The 21,915-nt window shown below is 45.2% G+C and overlaps 1 protein-coding gene across 1 annotated transcript in view; it reads left to right on the top strand.

The window, feature by feature from the left end:
• The window catches only part of BID (BH3 interacting domain death agonist), a 47,120-nt gene extending 25,640 nt beyond the window's left edge, over positions 1 to 21,480 (top strand). Inside the window, exons 2-6 of the mRNA XM_044227273.1 lie at positions 7,993 to 8,067; positions 12,466 to 12,676; positions 15,569 to 15,708; positions 18,684 to 18,896; positions 21,085 to 21,480. Coding sequence (XP_044083208.1) covers positions 8,056 to 8,067; positions 12,466 to 12,676; positions 15,569 to 15,708; positions 18,684 to 18,896; positions 21,085 to 21,096 — 588 coding nt within the window. The 5' untranslated portion in view covers positions 7,993 to 8,055 and the 3' untranslated portion in view covers positions 21,097 to 21,480. The remainder of the gene's footprint in view (positions 1 to 7,992; positions 8,068 to 12,465; positions 12,677 to 15,568; positions 15,709 to 18,683; positions 18,897 to 21,084) is intronic.
• Positions 21,481 to 21,915: the final 435 nt, after the last annotated feature.

Genomic DNA, 21,915 nt, shown 5'->3' with positions numbered 1-21,915 from the left:
TTTCTGTTTGAAGAAGTAACATGAATTCCAAATTGTATGATGGTTCTAAGCCAGGACTCTAACTCTGAAAATAGCCAGGTGAGATATTTATTGGCCCTTAATTCCAACATGGGGAAGAAACGTTCTTTCTACAAAGGCATGCCTCCTGGAAGTCTCTGCTTGTGAAGGGACCAGGAAAGGTACTACTGGATACTGCAAGAGCACACTGAAAGATGTAACAGAGCACTCTTGGGAAGATTCATTGTGGGTGTAAAAATGAAGCCATAGCTGCTGGACTTTTTGCAGAACAGCAGAACTTAAAGTGAGGTTTTAGTCAATATTGTTATATCTCAAAGAGCTGTTTGTAATCAAATGTTTCATTGATGATATAGCCTGTGAAGTTGCAAGTTCAGAGACCATAAATTTGGATAGGAATCCAGAATCAGTTAATAGGTTAGATGAAAGAAGGCTTTTGTGGGGCGCCTGGGTGGCTCAGTAGGTTAAGCCTCTGCCTTCAGCTTGGGTCATGATCTCAGGGTCCTGGGATGGAGCTCTGCATGGGGCTCTCTGCTCAGCAGAGAGACTGCTTCCCCCTCTCTCTCTGCCTGCCTCTGCATACTTGTGATATCTCTCTCTCTGTCAAATAAATAAATACATCTTAAAAAAAGAAAAAGGCTTTTGTGAATTCTGAGTCTTCTTAATTCTTCAGGAAAAGCAAGTGAGAAATGAGTCCCAGAATCACGAGGAGGTTTTTTCCAAAAGACCATAATCAAAAGAAGAGGTTTCCTCCTTTTGCAGGGGCTTGGGAGATGGAGATAAGGACATCATCTATCCATGAAAGAGAGAAGCAGTAGTGAGAAAAAGACTGTATAGGCCTGCTCCAGACCTCCTGGAAAGCTGTCTCACCCAGTGGTGTCTGCTTCAGTTCCAGGCGTTTCTGTCCAGGTCAGCAGGCGGTGCGCAGGTTCAGCCAGGGTCTGGTGCTTTCTGTAGGTGTGTTATGTGAATCCAGGAGTCTTTTCCCTGGAATTTGTTGGCTTAAGAGTTGACTAGCAGTCTCTGATAAGATCGAGTCTTTCTGGAGGTGTCTTTTCCAAAAGACAAAATCTCCATGTTGCAGGATGTGATGCTTAAGGTTGTTGTCTCCTGGGAGTGCACTGTGAGAAGACTGCTCTACCAAAGTGTGCTTATTTTTAATAGAAGCAATTAGGCCTTTATAATTTTTTATTAACATATAATTTATTATTTGCCCTAGGGGTACAGGTCTATGAATCATCAGGCTTACACATTTCACAGCCCTCACCATAACACATACCCTCCCCAATATCCCTCACCCAGCCACTCTTAGGCCTTAACAACTTTGAAGTAGGTCTCCTTTTATCAATTGTGGGTCAGAGGAGGCAGGTGCCAAGTGCACTGGGTGTCCTGTGAGTATCTTAAAGGGTGCCAGTCTTAGGATTTCCCATAAGATAGATGTCAGATTTGGAAGGACTGGTGGCAGTGCTTTCAGCCAAGGTATTTTCAGGGTCTTTATGCATTTTTCCAGCTGAGTTCTAATACTGAGGCTAGTGTATCTGACTAACCCTGAGGATTAAGGGAGGTATGGACAATGAAAGTACAAAACCAATCAAACAGCACAGACTTGTCCAAGTTTGATCAGTAAATGGGTTCCCTGTTCACTCTGAGTTTGAAAGGGTTCCTCAGGGATAATCTTGTTCTTTTTTTTTTTTTTTTAAGATTTATTTTATTTTTTTAGAGAAAGAGCACTAGCAGGGGGAGGGGCAGAGGGCGAGAATCTCAAGCGGGCTCCATGCTGAGGGTGGAGCCTGTTGTGGGGCTCAATCCCATGACCCTGAGATCACGATCTGAGCAGAAACCAAAAATCAGACATTTAATGGACTGCACCACTGAGGCACCAGGGATAATCTTTTCTAACAGAATTTTAGCCACAGGAGAAGCATTTGCCACTGTAAAAGGGAAAGCTTTGGTCAGAGAGAAAACATACCAAGTTATGACTAACTTTTTATCCTCAACACCCATGTTATGGGGAAACTATATGAAGTCCATTTATCTGAACAGCTTTCCCTGGATTGTACTTTGGATGGGTGGGACAGGTGAGGTGGACAGTTTTTGTGGCCTTATTAATATTTCCGCACTAGTTTTGCTTCATGAATGCTGTCATTTTGTCAGTAGATCAAGTGTAATGCATGAACAGGATAAACAGCAGGAATTTTAGAACTTCTGATAAGGCTGGGTTGTTATTTGGTCCAAACCAGAGTTCTCTTTTTATCAAACCACTGAACAGTTATTCTATTTCCAATATTGTTTTCTCCTCTCTGGGGTCATTTGGGTATCTCTGGTCAGTTTTTCCAAGTTATCATTGGTGAGAATATCCCTTTGGAACATGAAAGAGGTTTGGCTACTGGTTCCCTTGAAAGCATGGTGTGTGTGTGTGAGAGAGAGAGAGAGAAAGAGAAACTGTTGGCAGGGTGGTTTCCTTTGAATTCTAGGGAGTTGAGTCTGGAATGCCCCGGAATCTTAATAGCCAGAGGAGCCAGTAACAAAGTAGGGCATCCAGTAAATTATGGACATAAGAGCCTTTTAAAATTGTATCCCAAATGGGGGCAAGGACACATCGTTGTTTTCATAATACTCCAAGGTCACGAGCTACACCAAAAGTATACGGACTGTTGGTATAAACGTTTGCAGTTTTCCCCTGGGCTAAGGTACGCTTGAGTAAAGTCATGTAACTCAGCCTGTGGGGCTGCCATGGTAGGGGGTGGGGTGGGAATGATAGTGCTGCTGGGTGCCTTCAGAAGGAGTTGCATGCGGTAGCATACCCCGAATGGTATTTACCATTTCCTCTTTAGCAACAGGAATACTAAGAATGCCCTGGATAAATCAATTCCAGTGGGGAAAAAAATCTGCTTTTAGTGGAAATGGATGTCAGTAGTATATGGGAGTTAGGGACAGCAGGATGCCCTGGGATAACAGTGTTATTTCATTGCTCAGAGGTCCTGGACTAACTTCCATCCTTGGCTACTGGGTTTTCTCATAGGTAAAACTGGGGCATTCCAGGGACTAGTGTAGGAAGTAATGAGGCTCACATTACATACTCTTCTGTTTTGGGCTTAATACCTGGAAGCTTGGGTGTCTTTGTTTATGTGTTGTTGATTAATGCTAAGGAGAAGTTTTGAGGAATCTCTTTGAATCTTGATGGGGGTACACTGTGGAATCTGCCAATGATCAACTGAAGATTTTGCCTATAAAGAGAAAAGCAACTGATCCGACAGGAGTAAATGATCAGTGTCTCCAGACTCAGCTATAGTGCCATCAGAGAAGGAACAAATGAAAGATGTCAAAGGCTCATCTCATTTTTCTGGTTGGCTGTTTTGATTACTACTAACAAATTCTAGAATTATTTACCCCTTTTGGGAGAACGAAATTCCAGCTTTTACTGGATACTGGATACTTTTCTAAAAAAAAATCTCACCCCAGCAAATGAATAGTGGTGGAAGAACGGAGAAAAGGTGGTGTATCTCTGAAGGGGTTTAGACAAAGGGAATAGGTTCAGAAACAGGAACGTGTTGACGTTTATGAGAGACCCCTACTATTTGAGCTGTTTAGTGCTCTGCAGCAGGGGGCCGCATCATAGCAGGGGGGCTGAGCACCGAAGAGTATGGCTCTGGTGTCATTATGGACACACAGAGATTAAGTCCTGGTCTGGAGAGTGGTTTCTGCAAGTCAATTCAGAGGGAGGATTGGGAAGAGCCCCTATAGTTTCTTGGAGCCTCATCATTGGGAAGTGCGATCCCGGAAAGGCTGGCTGTGGGGTTAAAGGCTCCTGAAGTGCTTAAGTTTGTAACGTTCTTTATTCCAGTGCCCTGGCTCTTTGCAGTAATAATAGCAGAGACTAGAAGGTTTTGGGTTTGTTTAGGAGCCTTCATTTGCTGAAGTTGAAAATTAAGAATTTTAGCGGTTTTTTAGGTGACTTACCTGGATGTGAGCCAGCTGCTGTGGCAGATGAACTAAATCTGGAGTGGACATAGTTTCGCATACCATCCTGGTCCTTTTTTAACTTAAAGGAGGAAAACTAGCCCATGAACAAACAGAAATAAATGCTACCCAGGTGGATCACATCTAAAGGAAGACAAGAACCTTGTTTAAAAACATTTTGGAGGGGCGCCTGGGTGGCTCAGTGGGTTGGGCCACTGCCTTCAGCTCGGGTCATGATCTCAGAGTCCTGGGATCGAGTCCCGCATCGGGCTCTCCGCTCGGCGGGGAGCCTGCTTCCCTCCCTCTCTCTCGGTCTGCCTCTCTGCCTACTTGTGATCTTCCTCTGTCAAATAAATAAATAAAATCTTAAAAAAAAAAAAAAAAACACCCCTTCAGTTTTTTACCCTTTTTAGGGGCTATAGCTTCCTTATTTAGAGTAAAACAAGTTTGGGGAGAAAAACTTCCTCATGGTCATTGACATTCTAAATTACTTTTAGTTAAGTTGGACCACTTAGTTAGAAATGTACATGAGAAGGGAATGTATTTTTTATTTTTTATTTTATTTTTAGAGGGGAATGTAGTTTTTAAGCAGAAAAACCTGGCCAGGGTCTCAGAAGAAGGCCATTTGTATGACTGGAATCCCATTTCTTAGGTGTTTTTTGTTTCTCTAGAGCCAAAAGAAAAGTTCCTCAACAGCAGAGTTTCAATAGGAATAGCCTGGTCCCAAAGCAGTCAGACTGAAGGCTATCACAATTCCAACAGAACAGTCGGTTCCTAAAAATGGAGTCAGACCAAAGGCCAAACAAGTACTCTCAGAAAGGACAAGACCTTAAAACAGGTCCCAAGTTTAAAGCCTGGAAAGGCCAAGCATAAAAAGCGCAGAACTCAAAATCCAGGAGAAAACTTACCCCCCAAAGACAGGGTCAGAAACCAGCAAGGCCGACTGACTCTGGGTCCCGACTGACTCTGGGTCCCAGCACCTGCTCACTGCCCAGCCTTGCAGCTTTTGGGGGTCCTACTTCTGATCACCAAATACTATTAACCTGAGAAATAAAACTGCCACTGATTTCACCGGCAGCAGTGGGCTTTTCTTCCCGAATAGCAGAGAATTGTAATTCAGGACAAGCAAGTTAGGCAAAACCGTAGGAAGTTCACAGAACAAGGACTGCTGGGAGGTTAAAAGCAAGAAGCCCATTGCAGTAAACTGGGAGTTCTGAGTATAGTGGCCTCTCATTGGCTGACTTTAAGAGTATGTCATTGGCTGGGTTGTTGCTGGGGCAGGAGGAAAACCTTTTTTGCTCCTGCTGGGGTCATGAGGTAGTAAAGTACTGTCAGGCTTGTAGGGTATAGTTCTTCCTGTTGGGTCCGAAATTCATGAGCAGGCGTAGGGCAGGAGAGCGCCCCCTGCTGGCCATGACTCCATTCTAAGCAAAGTTTCCTTTTATTCTCATTGTATCAAAGTCTGGAGGAAATCAAAGGTTTATGTGAATTATTTCCCTTTTCTTAAAAAAAAAAGATTATTTATTTTAGAGAGAGCAGTCGTGGGCATGAATGAGAGGAGGGCAAAGGGAGAGAATCTTCAAGCGGATTCCCTTTTGAACCGGGAGCTGGCTGCAGGGGCTCCATCTCACAACCCTGAAATCATGACCTCAGGGGAAGCCCCGAGTTGGACACTTAACTGGCGGAGCCACCCAGGAGCCCCATGTATGAATTAGTTCTTGAGAGAACAAGCTGGAGGCCAGGGTTCTGTTCACTGCACCTTTGTATTGACAGTGACTTGTGGTTTGGCTTCTGTGGCCCTTTTCCTGGGGGCGTGTTCTGTTTTATTCTTTGTCCTGATTCTGATAATGGCTCCAGCTCTTGCCCTATGGAGGGCCTGTAGATGGCCCATAATGTAGTGTCTTTGTTGGTTCCCAGTTCAAATACATGTGAGTCCTTTGCTCTTGACACCCCCAGGCCACACCCAGCCATGGGGGTGGGCTCTTCTAGATTTTGCAGTGTGAGGGTTGGGGTGCAGCCTCTAGCTTTGCATGACCGACCCCCAAAGGCCTACAGGAGCACCTGGGACTGGGAGATGGGCACATCTGAGAATAATCGTTTTCTACAAATGTGTGTGGCTACCTGGTATGGAAAGGCATGACTTCCATCGATGCTGGTCTTGGCCTCCTTTTCACTTGCATGTGGGAGCCTCAACTTTGCCTCCTACAGAGGAGTTGGTTGTCTGTTCTTGGTTTTTTTTTTTCTTTTCTTTTTTTTTTTAATCTCCTCTACATTTAAGAACCAAGATAAGGGCGCCTGGGTGGCTCAGTGGGTTGAGCCGCTGCCTTCCGCTTGGGTCATGATCTCGGGGTCCTGGGATCGAGTCCCGCATCGGGCTCTCTGCTCAGCAGGGAGCCTGCTTCCCTCTCGCTCTCTCTGCCTGCCTCTCCGTCTGCTTGTGATTTCTCTGTCAAATAAATAAATAAAATCTTTAAAAAAAAAAAAAAAGAACCAAGATAAAATTGCCAGATCTGGCTGTTTTTTACCACACAAAATGACTGTTTGATTTGGTTCAACCTAATATTATGTGTAAACACACATATACACAGGGAGATACATTTTAAGGTAGTATTATATTGTTGATACTGTTCTATAGAAACCATTGTTCAGGATCTCTCCTGAAGTTATGTATATTCCACTTCTTGGGCATAATCTCTTTGAACTCAATCCCCAGTTGCCTTTTGTCCAGTCAGTTGTTTATGAGGGTTATTGTGGTTGGAATAAATGCCATAGAAGAGATTTAATCTTTTGTGTAATTGTCAAATATATATTCTCTTTCATTCTTTCTTTCTTGGCCACCAAATGCTAAGAAAACATTTTATTTTCAAAGCTTCTTTTTCTTTACATTTTACAAGAGTTCTTTGTATGAATGCCACTGAAACCATGTGGCCTGTGGGGAGAAGTGGTCTGCCTGGCTGTCGCTTACTCCTCACACCTTATTCTTCCATCCAGATAAGCCAGGATCAACCCAGTACACTACCTGCTTCTCAGCATAGTTATGTGGAACGGAAGAGATAATGTGAAGGCTCTGAGAATGGTTGTACGCCAAAGGAAGGCTTGTGTAGTAGTCGCATTAGTGGTCATAGTAATCACAAGAGAGTCCCTGAAAGCTTCTAGGTATACTTTATTAGCTAACTTTCTTCTCTCCTTTTATTTTTTTTTAAGATTTATTTATTTATTTATTTGACAGACAGAGATTGAAGGTAGGCAGAGAGGCAGGCAGAGAGAGAGGGAGGGGGAAGCAGGCTCCCTGCCGAGCAGAGAGCCCGATTCGGGGCTCGATCCCAGGACCCTGGGATCATGACCTGAGCCGAAGGGAGAAGCTTTAACCCACTGAGCCACCCAGGCGCCCCTCTTCTCTCCTTTTAAAAATATTTTATTTATTTATTTGCAAAAGTGTGCAGTGGAGGGGCAGTAGGGAGGGGTGGAGGGAAACCTAAGCAGACGCTGCACTGAGTCAGAGCCAACTTGGGGTTCAACCTCACGACCCTGAAATCACAACCTGAGCTGAAAACAAGAGTCAGACACTTAAACAACTATACCACCCAGGTGCCCCAGCTAACTTTATTCTTGTAGGAAAAGCGCTAATGTAAGTATGTGCTTAGAAAGAATTCATGAATGACTGCCCTATTTGCCTGATCAATGAGGTCTTGTGATCAGTGAGCTCTGAGTGGGAAAGCTGAATTCTGAGGTTGGAGGACTGACCCTGGGGAGCTCTCAGTGCCTTGGTAAGTCTCCATGTTGAGGAAAATTTCACAGTCTGCTCACTTGGTTGCTGCCCAGGTTCCATGCTGAGAAAGGAGTATCCTGGGTGAGTATGGCTGGGATGGGCAAGGTGTGAGCTTGACTTCTGTGGCTGGAGCACGCGTTAGAGCCAGGGCCCAGGATGGCACCCTTAATTCTCTCCTGAGGATCCCGGAGGGGGTGTCCCTGCAGGGAACAGCTGCCTACTCTGTGTGTATGTGTGTTCTCTTCCAGGCTGCTGACTTGGGACACCCACAAAGCCAGAAGCAAGCCGGAGCCTGCCAGACCACCTGTGCCATGGATTCTAAGGTCAGCTCTTGGGCTTCTCCTGGAGGAATGCTTTGGGAGGGGGAGTGAGTGTGGGAGCGAATGTGACCGGCCAGCTTGTTTGCCGTGTGTGTGCTGTCAGTGTGGACCCTGCTGACCCCTTCTCTGACAGTGCTGCGGGGAGGAGCCTCACATTCACAGCTTACTGGAGCACAGTAAAGAAGAAAGACCTTAGACTATCGACTCTGAAAAACAATCTGAGGGGTTTGAAGTGGTGGGGGGGTGGGAGGTTGGGGTACCAGGTGGTGGGTATTATAGAGGGCACGGCTTGCATGGAGCACTGGGTGTGGTGAAAAAATAATGAATACTGTTTTTCTGAAAATAAATAAATTGGGAAAAAAAAAAAAAAGAAGAAAGACCTTGCCTCCTCATCCTCTTCCCTCTACCTTGTGCCTGGTTTCTCACAGGAAGGGCAAGGCAACTTTCTGATTCAGGACCATTTGGAAGCTCTAGAGTTCTTGGAAGCAATCCTCCCAAGGTCATATTGGCCATTCTTCTGGCTTCAGCAGGATGGTACCTAAATGCGTTCTCTGTACTCCCTTTTTAACTAGCTGGATGAGAAAATCATGGCTTATCCAGTCAAAAGCTCTCTATTCATCTACTTCCTGTATAGTTTTTCTATTTCCCTTCTTTACCAACTTCTGTAGAGGCCCCCAGCCCCAGAGGCTCCTCTGTGTCCACGCTGTGTGCAGCAGCCTTTGTCCTCACCCGCTATTGGGGGAGGTATCTGCAAAAAGTCTAAGGATGGTAAATTGGTGGCCCACCATTTCCGAATTCATAGCAATGCCTAGCCCCTGGCAGGTGCTCGAGGTATAGTTGGATGCTCTCTTGAAGAGCGAAGACCGTGAGGCTTCTCAGCTGGGTATCCAGAGTGTCCGAGACATGGCAGGCTCAGCAGAGGTGGTAGCTGCTTGGCCAAAAGATTTCAGCAGCTCCTTTTGTCCGGATAAAGGTCTATTTCGGTATCCAGAATTCCCTTCCATTCGGCACCTTTCCTGTCCATTCTTGTCTTCTCCGTGTATGTATATATGTATAAGGTTTCCTTTAGTTTTGCTTGTAGGGCAGATCTACTGCTGTACTGTGGTTGATCTTACTTATTTAATTTTTTTTAAGTAGGCCTCACAGGGCTGGAACCCTGAGATCAAGACCTGAGCTGAGATCAAGAGTCAGTCACCACATGCCCCTATTTATTTATTTCTTTTAAGTAAATCCTACGCCTAAGTGGGGCTCGAACTCAGGATGCTGAGATAAAGAGCTGCATGCTCTACCTACTGAGTCCACTGGGTGCCCCCATTCTTGTCCCTTTTAACTTGGCAACTGTTGTGTCCTTTCCTGTATTGTGGAGATGTCTGCCTTAGAACAGCATTGCTATGTCATGCTGTGTGGCTCTTGAACTTCCATGAGTGCTTTTGTCCACCTTGTCAATCTCTCCTGAAAACCTTCCAGTGGAGGAAGGGGGATAGAATTACTCCCAGTGTTTTCTCTTTTTCAAGGTGAGAAAACAAAGATGCACAAGTTGCCCAGTGTCCCATGGAGCTGGGGTTCACAGTGAAACCCTGAGCAATTATCCTCCTACATTTCAGAGTTTGGCCCCCATCACAGTTTTCATCCTGTTGTAGATTTTTCTAACTTTTTTCCTTTGGAGGCTTTTCCAGTTTTTAAAAATTTGTGGCAGAATACATAGCATAAATTTTACCATTTTAACCTTTTTTAAGGACACAGTTCACCAGCATGAAGCACATTCATCACCTCCATCCACCTCCAGAACTTTTCACCTGTTCAGCTGAAACTCTGTCCTTTTTAAATACTAACTCCCATCCTGCTGTCCCCATTTGTGGCAGCTCCCTCCACTCTCTGTCTCTGAATCTGACTACTCTCGGTCCCTCAGAGAAGTGGAGTCAAGCAATATTTGTCCTATTGTGTATCTGACTTACTGCACTGAACAACATGTCTTGTGTTGGTTTTGGTTTTTCTTTTCTTTTTTTTTTTAAACTGTTACGGTACCGTTCATCCACATTTTAGCACTTTTTAAAAATTTTTTTTTAATTTTGAAATTATTTATTTATTTGTTTGTTTATTTGACAGAGAGGAGAGAGCACAAGCAGGGGGAGCAGCAGAGGGAGAGGGAGAAGCAGGCTCCCTACTGAGCAGGGAGCCTGACATGGGGCTCGATCTCAGGACCCTGGGATCATGACCTGAGCCGAAGGTGGACACTCAACCGACTGAGCCACCCAGGCGCCCCCATTTTAGCATTCTTCTTTGATTTTTTTTCTTTATATTTAGAGAAACAAAATAAGTGCAATTGGTTTAGGTTTTTTTTTTTTTTTTTTAAACTGTTTGTATGGTGCTGTTTTTGCCAGGTTTAGGCACCTGGATTGTTCTAGTTTGTTAAAACACATTGGATAGCTTTCCATTTTTTTTCTCTACTCTGAAACTGATTTTATAGCATGAGATTTACTTTTGCATATCTCCTTTTTTTTTTTAAAAGATTTATTTATTTGAGAGCATGAGTGGGAACGGGCAGAAGAGGGAGAGACTCTCAAGCAGACTCCCCACTGAGTGTGGAGCCCAACATGGGGCTTCATCCCATGACCCTGAGGTTCATGATTTGAGATGGAACCAAAAGCCGGTTGCTTAACTGAGCCACCTCGCTGTCCCTTTATCATTTCTCTTAATATGCTTTTTCCTGTGATTTAGAAGGATAGATGGCTGTCAAATCTTATGTCTTTCCAGACATCCATTTCCACTTTTATCACTGGAAGATTAGAAAGAGTCACAGATGGGCACCTGGGTAGCACAGTAAGTTGAGCGTCCAACTCAGCTCAGGTGGGGAGATCCAACCTCATGTCAGGCCCCAGGCTCAGTTTGGAATCTGCTTGAGATTCTCTCTTCCTCTGGCCCTCCTGCTCATTTGTTCATTCATTCTCTTTTTCTCTTTCTTAAATGAATACATAAATCTTTTTTTTTTTAAGGTCCCAGTTTCAAACTTGATTTCTCACAAGCTCTGTTTGTTTTTGGAATTAAATACTATTAGCTCTAAGCCCACCAGGTTTAGTATAGCCTGTTCTTGACTTGTGCCTATCTAACAGTGTCTATCCAGCTGCTTTTCAGCGGGGACTGAGCATTCACAATCCAGCCCCAGCCCTCCTTTCTTCTCTCCAGGCCAAGACATCTCCTTCAGGTAGAAATGAAGGGTGTTCTTGAGTTTCTGAGCTGTCTTGTGCCTCCTGGCCTCAACGTACCTAATTGTAAGAATCTGATATAGTAGAGCTTTTATATGATATTTCCCCCCTTTTAAGAAATAATTCTGCTAAAGGAAAGGCTGAATCACAATACATAAGCACCTTGTTTTTGCATTTCATTTATTTAAAACAATCTGCCCTCTAAAAACTGTCCTTAAAGTTTTTTGAAATTTTTTAATGAAAAATTTTCAGAACTTAGAAGAGAAATAAATGTTACCAGCACCTTCATCTTCTTCTTCTGAGCTTCTCTTATAGCCAAGTATGTGCCTGTTACATTTTCCTGGGTGATCTCAGTATCCCCAGCCTTCTGGATGATTCCCTCGCTCATTCTAGGTCTTTGCTTGCTCCAAGCACAGCTAGCTGCTGGAGTAGAAGCACTCACCTTTGTTTGCCAAGAACACTGTCCCAGGACAGTCAGTACCCCAGAAACAACCCTCGTGGCTCCCAGAGCACAGATGCTGAGCTGAGCTCCCACAGCAAGTGGTGCTGGCAGATGAGGGGCTGAGCCCCTTTTGTGAGAGCAGGAGCCATCCCCATACATCTATATTGTGGTGAAGGTCCATATCCTCCTGAAGCAAACCAACCTGCCCAAAGGGAGGCATTATCTGTGGTCAGTACTGCCCAGGATTTATGGAAAATGGGCTGTCATACAATGCATCTTAGCCCACAAAGGAGACTGTGAAAAATAAAGAGCTTCTAACTGCTGGTTGCATAGCTGATCAGGTGGGCTGAAGGTGCTAAAAGAGACATGGGAGTTAGCCAAAGCATGCAGGTGTAAGGATGGCATCCAGTTGATATTTGCTGACTTCCCTAAAACAGCCTTTGGACCTTCTTCTTCCAAAAGCAAGCTCACCCCAGGTCAGTGTTTTCAGGATGTCATGCAAATGTCTGCAGACTTAGAACTTTTTCTTTGGCACCTACGGGGGGCACTGCTTAAAGCAGGCACTGACTGCAGACTTGGCCTCTGCCCACTGGGTCTCACTGCCTGTCGGGCCCACAGGGTCATTCGGACATCTTGGCCCAGTAAGCTATTTGAGGCCCAGCTGTCCCCAGAGCTCCTGCCAAGCTCAGCTGCAGGCAGGGCCTCTGGGCCTGGCCTGGGTTCCTACACATCTCTCTGACTCCCTTTTTATCTTAGGTCAGCAATGGTTCAGGCCTCCAGGATGAGCGCATCACGAACTTGCTGGTGTTTGGCTTCCTCCAAAGTTACTCCGACTCTAATTTCCACAAAGAGTTGGAGGTCCTGGGCCGGGAACTGCCCGTGCCAGCTCACCTGCAGGAGGAGCAAGACGATGGGCTGCAGACAGATGGCAACCGCTGCGGCCACTTCCTGGCGAGTGAGGAGAGAGGTAGGCATCTGGCGCAGCGGCCTCTGCCCCAGATCTGGGCTTGCTGTCTCCAGGAACCTGTAGAGAACCCAAGTTCTGGAAGGGAGCTTGGGGCTGTCTCCCACCTTGTGTCAGTCCATCATAGATGTTTGTGTCATATGGTGGCTTGTTCTGGACCTGACGACGCCAGTGACACAGGCCTGATTGAGTTTCCACTTAGTTGATTTCCAGACTGCACCTCTCCTCACCCTCATCCCTGTGCTATCCCTTCCAAGTGCACTTTTTACCCTTCTCCACCATTGGTGCAGCCTCCACAGATGGAGGCCATCCTGAGGTGAATGTAGTAACAGCATCAGCAGGGCTGGGAAGCATGTTCAGAATCATCCTCTCCTGGATTCTGAGCACATTAGAATTCCATGAGGAACATTTTCATAATGCGTAGTCCTTGGGCCGGACTCCAGCTGCCCGAACCAGTGTGCTCTAGGGTGGTAAGACTCCCAGGTATCTATGAGGTATATGCCCTGTTGAGAATCACTGCCCTAAAAGCCTAAGGTGACTCATGAAGACCTGGACCCAGGCCTCCCAACCTAGCAGAGAGCCGAGTCAAATCCTTCCTCCTGCGGCCCAGCAATCTCCCAGCATTGGAGATTGCACTGCCCTCTGGTGGCCATGGGGCAGACCGACAGCTGATCCAGCCTTTGGACCTCCAGCTCTATCTTAACTTGGGTGGATGGGATATGGCCGGAGTTACCCACGAGCCAGGGTGTGCCAAAGACTTTCTGTGGTTTAGAACCCAGGCAAGTTTAGGGGTGGCCCTAGACTTAAGTTAGAGCAACTGGTCCTCTCTGGAAAGGCATAGGGAGGACATGGGGGCAGGATGGCTTGGTTCTCAGAAGCTGCTGCAGGGGTAACTGCAACCAGAGGCTGCCGCCTGAGCTGTCCTTTGCTCTTCCGTACCATTCCTTGCCCTTAGACTGCAAAGCCTGGCTTCACTCAAAGGGCATTTGTAAAAGTGATTATGGGGCTGTATACCATCCCTCACCTCTGGTAGAAAACTGGCCTGTGGGTTAAGTACCTGACAAGATTTGGAAGCAAAAGGCAGAATAGAGGCTCTGTTTACCACAGTTCCATTGGTGAATTCATTTACTCGGCTGAATACTGATTGAATCTGCCAGGACTCCTGAAGTTTGCTGGAACAAAGTAGAAAAGCTCAGAGAGGTCAGTGAGGCCATGAGTGCAGCGGGAGCTCTGGGGAGTCAGGAGAGACTGTTGGCTGGAACTGCAGTTGAGCTGGCTTGTGGAGGAAGGGGTACATTTTGGTTCTTTGGAAACTGGTAAGAGGCGATAGTAACAGCATCAGCAGACACTTGCAGGCGGAAAGACTGTTGAAAGGTCGTGTGAATAGTTGGGTTTGGCTAGTGTGTTTGGAGGGAATAGTACAAGTTAAGGTCCAAGGTGTTTTGAGGCTGGGCTGCAGCTTGTCACTTCAGCAGCTGCGAGCCCATGAAGGAGTAGAGAAGTGACGTCCTAGCCATGCTCCACGGGTCATGGTGAAGACCAGTGAGGGGCAGGTGAAATGCTGAGGGCACAGGGTCCCAACTAGTGCCCCCGGCCCCCTCAGAGCCTCTTTCACTCTTGCACCTCCATGCCCAGCTTGCCACAGCATATCATGGAGAGTGGGCAAGGGCCTGGCAGGCAGCGAGAGGGGGCTTGGAGCTTGCCATCATGACCCAGGTGAGAGCTGGCAGAGAACCCATACTCGGGTGGGGACGCTGGTGACAGTAGGACGGACAGGGGTGTCTGTGCTCTGAGATAAGATGGGACGCCTACTTGCATCACATGATGTGATAGCTGCAAGCACTGCAGAGGTTGAATGTCCATCCTGGGTAAATAAGAAGCCAGAGCGAAGGTGCAGACACAGAGAAAATAGATTTCATGGGGGAAATAACCACAACTGGCATTTATTGAGAACTTACTAGGAGCTTGGTACAGAATACGTTCATTGACTCATTAATTTGTGCAGTTTATTGAGCACCTCCTGTGTGCCTTGCCTGTTTTCAGTGCTGTGTATTTGACAGTAAACAAAACATTTAAGAATCAGAGCTCTTGGGGCGCGTGGGTGGCTCAGTGGGTTAAAGCCTCTGCCTTCGGCTCAGGTCATGATCCCAGAGTCCTGGGATCGAGCCCCGCATCGGGCTCTCTGCTCGGTGGGGAGCCTGCTTCCCTTCCTCTCTCTCTGCCTGCCTCTCTGCCTACCTGTGATCTCTGACTGTCAAATAAATAAATAAAATCTTTAAAAAAAAAAACAAAAAAGAATCAGAGCTCTTAGGAAGCTTACCTTCTGGCAAGGGACTCAGACCAAGAACATAGATAAATGGTGTAGGGCAGATGGCATGGCAAGCGGGGTTGGTCTCAGACAGAGAGAAGGAGCTGCCCTTTCTGGCAGATGAGCGGCTGTAACTCGGGCTGGTGGCAGAGCCTCGGCCCTAATGGAGGCTGACACCTGTTATGTGATGGGGCAGAGAACTGGCAGCCAGGAAGGGTGCCGTCAGATTCATGCCTCAGCCACCCATGGTCACAGATGCCCTGGTGTCACTGTCCTTTTCACAAGCAAATGTTGACTCTGTGTGCAGGGAGGGGCCTGCTTCTCCAGTCTTTCTGCTCACTTAGACCCTTTCCTGGCCCCAGTACCCTGCCCCGGCTGCCCTCAGCTGCAGGTTCCAGGTCTTCACACTGCAGCTCTTCTAGAATAGACCACATGCTCAGCAAGCCCACTGCGGTGAGCTGTACAAACGGGCTGACTGTCTTCCAAAGCAGAATCCCTTTCTATTTCTGGGACGGGGTGGAGTGGGAGGGGTCAGACAGGGCCGTTGTCTGAATCCGCTGTGTCTCTGCCCCTGCCTGAACATTTAGATTCTCAGGGTCAAGAGGAAATCATTCAGGATATCGCCAGGCAGCTCGCCAAAATAGGGGACGATATGGATCGCAGCATCCACCCAGGACTGGTGAATAACCTGGCAACACAGTTCATGAATAGGAGACTGTCGGAAGAAGTAAGTGAGAAAATCCACCACTGCCTTTTCTGGGTTAGTCAGGAAGTATGAGAACTTTTTTCAGTGGTCAGGTTTTTAAAAATTTTAATTCCAGTGTAGTTAACGTAGACTTATATTAGTTTCAGGTATATAATATAGTGATTCGATAGTTCTATATATGACTCAGTGAACATCAAGATAAGGGTGCTCCTAATCTCCTTCACCTATTTCACCCATCCCCCACCCACCTCCCCTGGTAACCAGTGGTTTGTTCTCTATAGTAAGAATCTGTTTTTTAGTTTGTCTCTTTTTCCCCTTTGTTTGTTTTGTTTCTAAAATTCTACATATAAGCCAAGTCATACTTGTTTGATTTATGGCTTCTACATATAAGCCATATCTTATTTGTTTTTCTTGACTGGGTTACTTCATAGCGTAATATTCTGTAGCTCCATCCATGTTTTTGCAAATGACAAGCATTCATTCTTTTTTATGGCTGAATAATATTCCATGGTATATATACCATATCTTTTAAAAATTTTTTTATTAACATATAATGTATTATTTGCTTCAGGAGTACAGGTCTGTGAATCATCGGTCTTACACAATTCATAGTACTCACCATAGCACATACCCTCTGCAATGTCTATCACTCAGCCACCCTATCCCTACCTTCCCAACCCCCACACCCCTCAGTTTGTCTCCCGAGATTGAGTCTCATGGTTTGTCTCCCTTCCCCGTCACTTCTTGTCTTACTTTTTCTCTCCCTACCCCCACGATCCCCTGCCCTGCCTCTCAAATTCCTCATATCAGAGAGAACATATAATTGTCTTTCTCTGGTTGACTTATTTTGCTTAGCATAATAACCCCTAGTTCCACCCACGTCGCTGTACATGTCAAGATTTGGGGTTTTTTGATGCTACATAGTATTCCACTGTGTATATATACCACATCTTCTTTATCCATTCATCTGTTGATGGATATCTAGGTTCTTTCCATAGTTTGGCTATTGTGGACATTGCTGCTATAAACTTTCGTGAACACGTGTCCCTTCGGATCTCTACATTTGTATTTTTAGGGTAAATACCCACTAGTGCAATTGCTGGGCCATAGGGTAGCTCTATTTTCAGTTTTTTGAGGAACCTCCATCCTGTTTTCCAGAGTGGCTGCACCAGACTGCATTCCCACCAACAGCATAGGAGGGTTCCTCTTTCTTCGCATCCTCACCGGTTAATTTCAGCCATTCTGACTGGTGTGAGGTGGTATCTCACTGTATACCACATCTTCTTTATCCATTTATCAATTGATGGACACTTGGGCTGCTTCCATAATCTGGCTATTGTAGATAATGCTGCTATAAAAATCCCTTCGATTAGTGTTTTTGTATTCTTTGGGTAAGTGTCCAGTAGTGCAATTACTGGGGCATAGGGTAGTTCTATTTTTAATTTTTTGAGGAACCTCCATACTGTTATCCAGAGTGGCTGCACCAATTTGCGTTCCCACCAGCTATGCACAAGAGTTCCTTTTTCTCTGTACCTTCACCAACATCTGTTGTTTCCTTTGTTGCTGATTTTAGTCATTCTGGCAGGTGTGAGGTGATATCTCATTGTAGTTTTGATTTGCATTTCCCTGATGATAAGTGATGTTGAGCATCTTGTCATGTGTCTGTTGGCCATCTGTAGGTCTTCTTTGGAAAAATGTCTGTTTATGTCTTCTGCCCTTTTTGAATTGGATTCTTTGTTTTGTAGGGTTGTATAAGTTCTTCTCCCATTCAGTAGGTTGTCTTTTAATGTTCAGTTGTTAATTAAACCTTCGAGGTCTGTCCTCTCTCTCCTCTCAGACAGACCAGTGTCCAGTGAGGTGCCTCAATTCATGACTCCCTACAAAATAACTGGAAATAGAATCATAGCGTGGTTAATGGTCTTTCAGAAGAATCAACTTACTTGACATTTAGGAAACTTGAACCTTAAGTCAGAGTCAAGCAGATTAACAAATCTAAGCAGATTAACAAAATGTATATGACTCTTCCACAAATAACTAACTTATTCTTTCTTCAGTTTCAGAGAGTTGAATAACAATGTAAGTAGAGAATGTCAAAACACAAGAAAAGTGACATTTTATTTAGCCTGCTACTCTTAACTTGATGGTTATAATCAATACACATATACTAACAGAGTTTCCAACCCTTACTGGGTCCCATAAGGTACTCTGCCCTTCCTGAAGAAACATAGTGGGAGAGAGAACTGTCCCAAGGCTATTAAATCTATGTCTATAGGAGTTCAGAGGAGAGAAGGGTTCCATCCTTTGACTACCAGATGAAAATGCAAATGCGCCTCACTACATAGAAATGTATTTGTCCTCCAAGTTTCAGTCAGCCAGATCAGCCTCTACCTGCAAGCAGGTCTCCACTCCAGGGATCTCTCCTCTGGAGTTCTCCAGCAGCTGTCATAGACTTGGTAATGTGTTCTGCCTTAGGCCCTCTCCCACAGTGTTAACTGAACTTTGCATCTGAGTTGATGAGCTTGAAGGTCCTTTTGGGTCTAATGGTCTATGGGCCGCCTCTGCCACCTAGGCTAAGGTGAGAATGGCACATTTAGGCCCCTTCATCCCCTTCCCTGGAGCTAGGTCTGCACCAGTAAGATAGGTCTAAGACATCTTGGGTAGTTAACTAATTCTTGACTTTAAGTAAGTGCCTTAGAGGCAGGGAAGGACTTGGGCTTCTTCAGTTCCATTGTCTAAATTTTACACACATGCCCCACAAAAATGGATTTGGTGAATGAGTGTCCAACTGCGGGGAGTGTGTCCAGTCTCCCTTTTTCATTGTCTCTCAAAATTAAATCATTTCTCATTCTCTTCTCCAACCTCCTCAGCTGCTTAATACGTTCCTTCCTGTGAAATGAAAGCATGCTTCCTTCTACTTGACATTGGAGGACTGTTTTCTTCTCATAGGCAGATATTAGTAAACTTGGTGCTGTGTGACCCTGTTTTCACCCCTGCAGGACAGAAGGCAGTGCCTCGCTGCTGCGCTGGAGCGGGTCATGCAGACTTACCCTACAGACATGGAAGATGAGAAGACCATGCTGATACTGGCCATGTTCTTGGCCAAAAAGGTGGCCGATCACACACCATCCTTGCTCCGTGAAGTCTTTCGCACGACAGTGAACTTTATTAACCAGAACCTGTTCACCTACGTGAGGAACTTAGTCAGAAATGTAAGAACCAATGATGTCAGCTCGTTGGCATTTCACTAAATCCTCTTGGTTTCTGCCTGTTCCCTTTAAGGTTTGGAAACCCAACAGAACTCTGCTACGGGGCTTCTATCATCCTTTCTCCCTCTGTTCTGGTGTCCAAACCACAAGAAAGGCTTTGGGGTCTTCTTGCTTAGGTAGAAAGGCTTGGTTTTGCTTCTGTGAGAAAGTTGTATTGTAGAGGGTGGTAATGAGCACCTAATGCCCTTTTGAGCTCCATCAACATTATTTTTAAGACTAGCTACTATCAGAACATACTTCATAGGTATACTATGCTATACTATTGCTCGAATCAGAATAGGATGGTGTAGGTGGGAGTGGAGCATGAAAGAAGGTGTATCCTCAGCTGAGCTGCTTCCATCTGCTCTCACCTTGTCACAAACATTAAGTATAATTTACTTTTTTTTAAAAGATTTTATTTATTTGAGAGAGAGAGAGCACAAGCTGGGAGGGAGAGGCAGAGGGAGAAGCAGGCTCCCTGATGAGCAGGGAGCCTGAGGCTTGATCCCAGGACCCTGGGATTTTGACCTGAGCCACCAGGTGCCCATAATTTACATTACCAAACAGGATGCTGGGGAGAGACCAAAATAGTCAAAAGGGAGAAAAACTAAAATCTTCTCCATAAAACCTGTCCAAGATATTAAAAATAAGTTCTTTTTTTTTTTTTTTTTTTAAAGATTTTATTTATTTATTTGAGAGAGAGAGAGAGACAGTGAGAGAGAGCATGAGCGAGGAGAAGGTCAGAGAGCGAAGCAGACTCCCCATGGAGCTGGGAGCCTGATGTGGGACTCGATCCCGGGACTCCAGGATCACGCCCTGAGCCGAAGGCAGTCGTCCAACCAACTGCGCCACCCAGGCGTCCCTAAAAATAAGTTCTTTATGATGCTGCCCAAGAAGGGCCAATTCTTAAAGTTTGTTGCTTCACTTTAACTGGAAATTAAGTAGATGTATCTTACTGTAAATTTGAAAATAATAGCGAATGCTTGGGATTTTGTGTGTCAGAGATATAACCCAGGCATCTAACCCTGTTAATATTTACTGATAAGTCTCAACACCTTTTTTTTTTTTTTTAAGATTTTATTTATTTATTTGACAGAGATATCACAAGTAGGCAGAGAGGCAGGCAGAGAGAGAGAGGAGGAAGCAGGCTCCCTGCTGAGCAGAGAGCCCGATGTGGGGCTCGATCCCAGGACCCTGAGATCATGACCTGAGCCGAAGGCAGCGGCTTAACCCACTGAGCCACCCAGGCGCCCTCAACACCTTTTTTGTATCTGCCAAGGCCTTCATACACGCCAGCCTTTTTCTAAGCTTTTTTTTTTTTTTCTTGAGAGAGAGAGACTGCACGCAAGTTGGGGGGAGGAGTGGAGGGAGAAGACTAGTAAGTAGGCTCCATGCCCAGTGCAGAGCCTGATGCAGGGCTCAATCTCATGACCTGAGCCAAAATCAAGAGTTGGAACAATGGACTAAGCCACCCAGGTACCCCTATGCCAGCATTTTAAAACAGGAGAAAATATAAATCTTCACTCAAGTATATTAAGTCAAGCTGAGTTATTAGAAGAAGGTAAGCCTGAGAAAGTTCCTGGACAGCTTTCAACAACAACATCTAAAGGGGGAAAAGTGAGCAAGATGTCATGGCAACCTGTATTAACAGCTTACTAAATACTGAAGGGATGAGGGGCCCCTGGGTGATTCAGTCAGTTAAGTGCCTGCCTTCAACTCTGGTCATGATCCCGGGGTCCTGGGATTAGAGCCCCACATCAGGCTTCCTGCTCAGCGGGGAGTCCTCTGCCCCTCCCTCAACTCGTTATCTCGCTCTCAAAAAAATAAATAAAATCATTAAAAAAAGTACTGAGGGAATGCAACAGAATCTCCATTTCTCAGACCCACTAAGGTGCTTCTTGGTACTGTAAGTGACTCAACAGATGTGAAGATCTAGATCTCAGCACCTGGGAAGCCTGTTTCTGTGGTTGTTCCCGTCTAGCAAGGAGGAGGATACAGGGCTCAAAGGATGACAGGACTCCCGAGACTCCAGAGAGTGTGTACAAAACTTAGCTTCACTTCTGTTGATTGTGGCTCCAGAGTCCTTAAGAACTGAATCCTGGTTTGTGAATTAGACTGCTTAATTCTGGCTTTTTTTCCTTTCCTGCTGTAGGAGATGGACTGAATGGACACCTCTGCCGAAGCAAGACTGGTTAAAACTTGATATGATGACAACAAAGCAGCTGCCTCCAGCCGAGATGGAGCTATAGCCACTTAAACAAAGTTCTTAGAGAAGATACTCATGAGATAATAGCTATTTATTTCTATTTTAAAGATGTTTTAAGCTTGTGATCCATTTAGACATCTTTACATTAACATACTTGAATGGAAATATTGCACATTGTTGATTGAGTTTCATACCATCTTCTAAATCCACTACACATTGTGCATTTATCTCATTTCAGTTGTACTGTTCTTCACTTGAAAATTAAAGAACAGATTGTAAGACAGAAGGAAAAAAACCACAATTTTTTTTGTTGTTGTTAAAAAAAAAACAAACCCAACTTTACTGTTTGTCAAGTGGAACCTTGGGGAATGGTCTTATAGCAGGCAAGATCGGGTTTGAGGAGAGCAAGGACTGGAGACGGATGCATATACCCTCACGAATAAAAAATCCTTCTCAAAGTAGGGAACGTCGTAATACTAAGGAAATAACAATCTTCCCATTTAAAAACCAACCACTGTTGTTACCGTGCATATGACCCTTTGGGGAAGCATATGGACAAGAGTAATTAGGTACGGAAAAATACTTTCTTGTTACCAAAAACACTTTCCTGTTCCTTGAGAGTTTAATCAGAGGGGAAAATGAGGGGCACCTGGGTGGCTCAGTCAGTGAAGCGGCTGCCTTTGGCTCAGGTCATGATCTTGGGGTCCTGGGATCAAGTCTCACATTGCGCTTCCTGCTCAGCAGGGAGTCTCCTCTCTCTCCCTCTGTTTTCTCAAA

Source organism: Neovison vison, chromosome 12, assembly GCF_020171115.1.
Source record: "Neovison vison isolate M4711 chromosome 12, ASM_NN_V1, whole genome shotgun sequence".
Taxonomy (NCBI): Eukaryota; Metazoa; Chordata; class Mammalia; order Carnivora; family Mustelidae; genus Neogale; species Neogale vison.
This window is presented reverse-complemented; position numbering and strand designations above follow the sequence as displayed.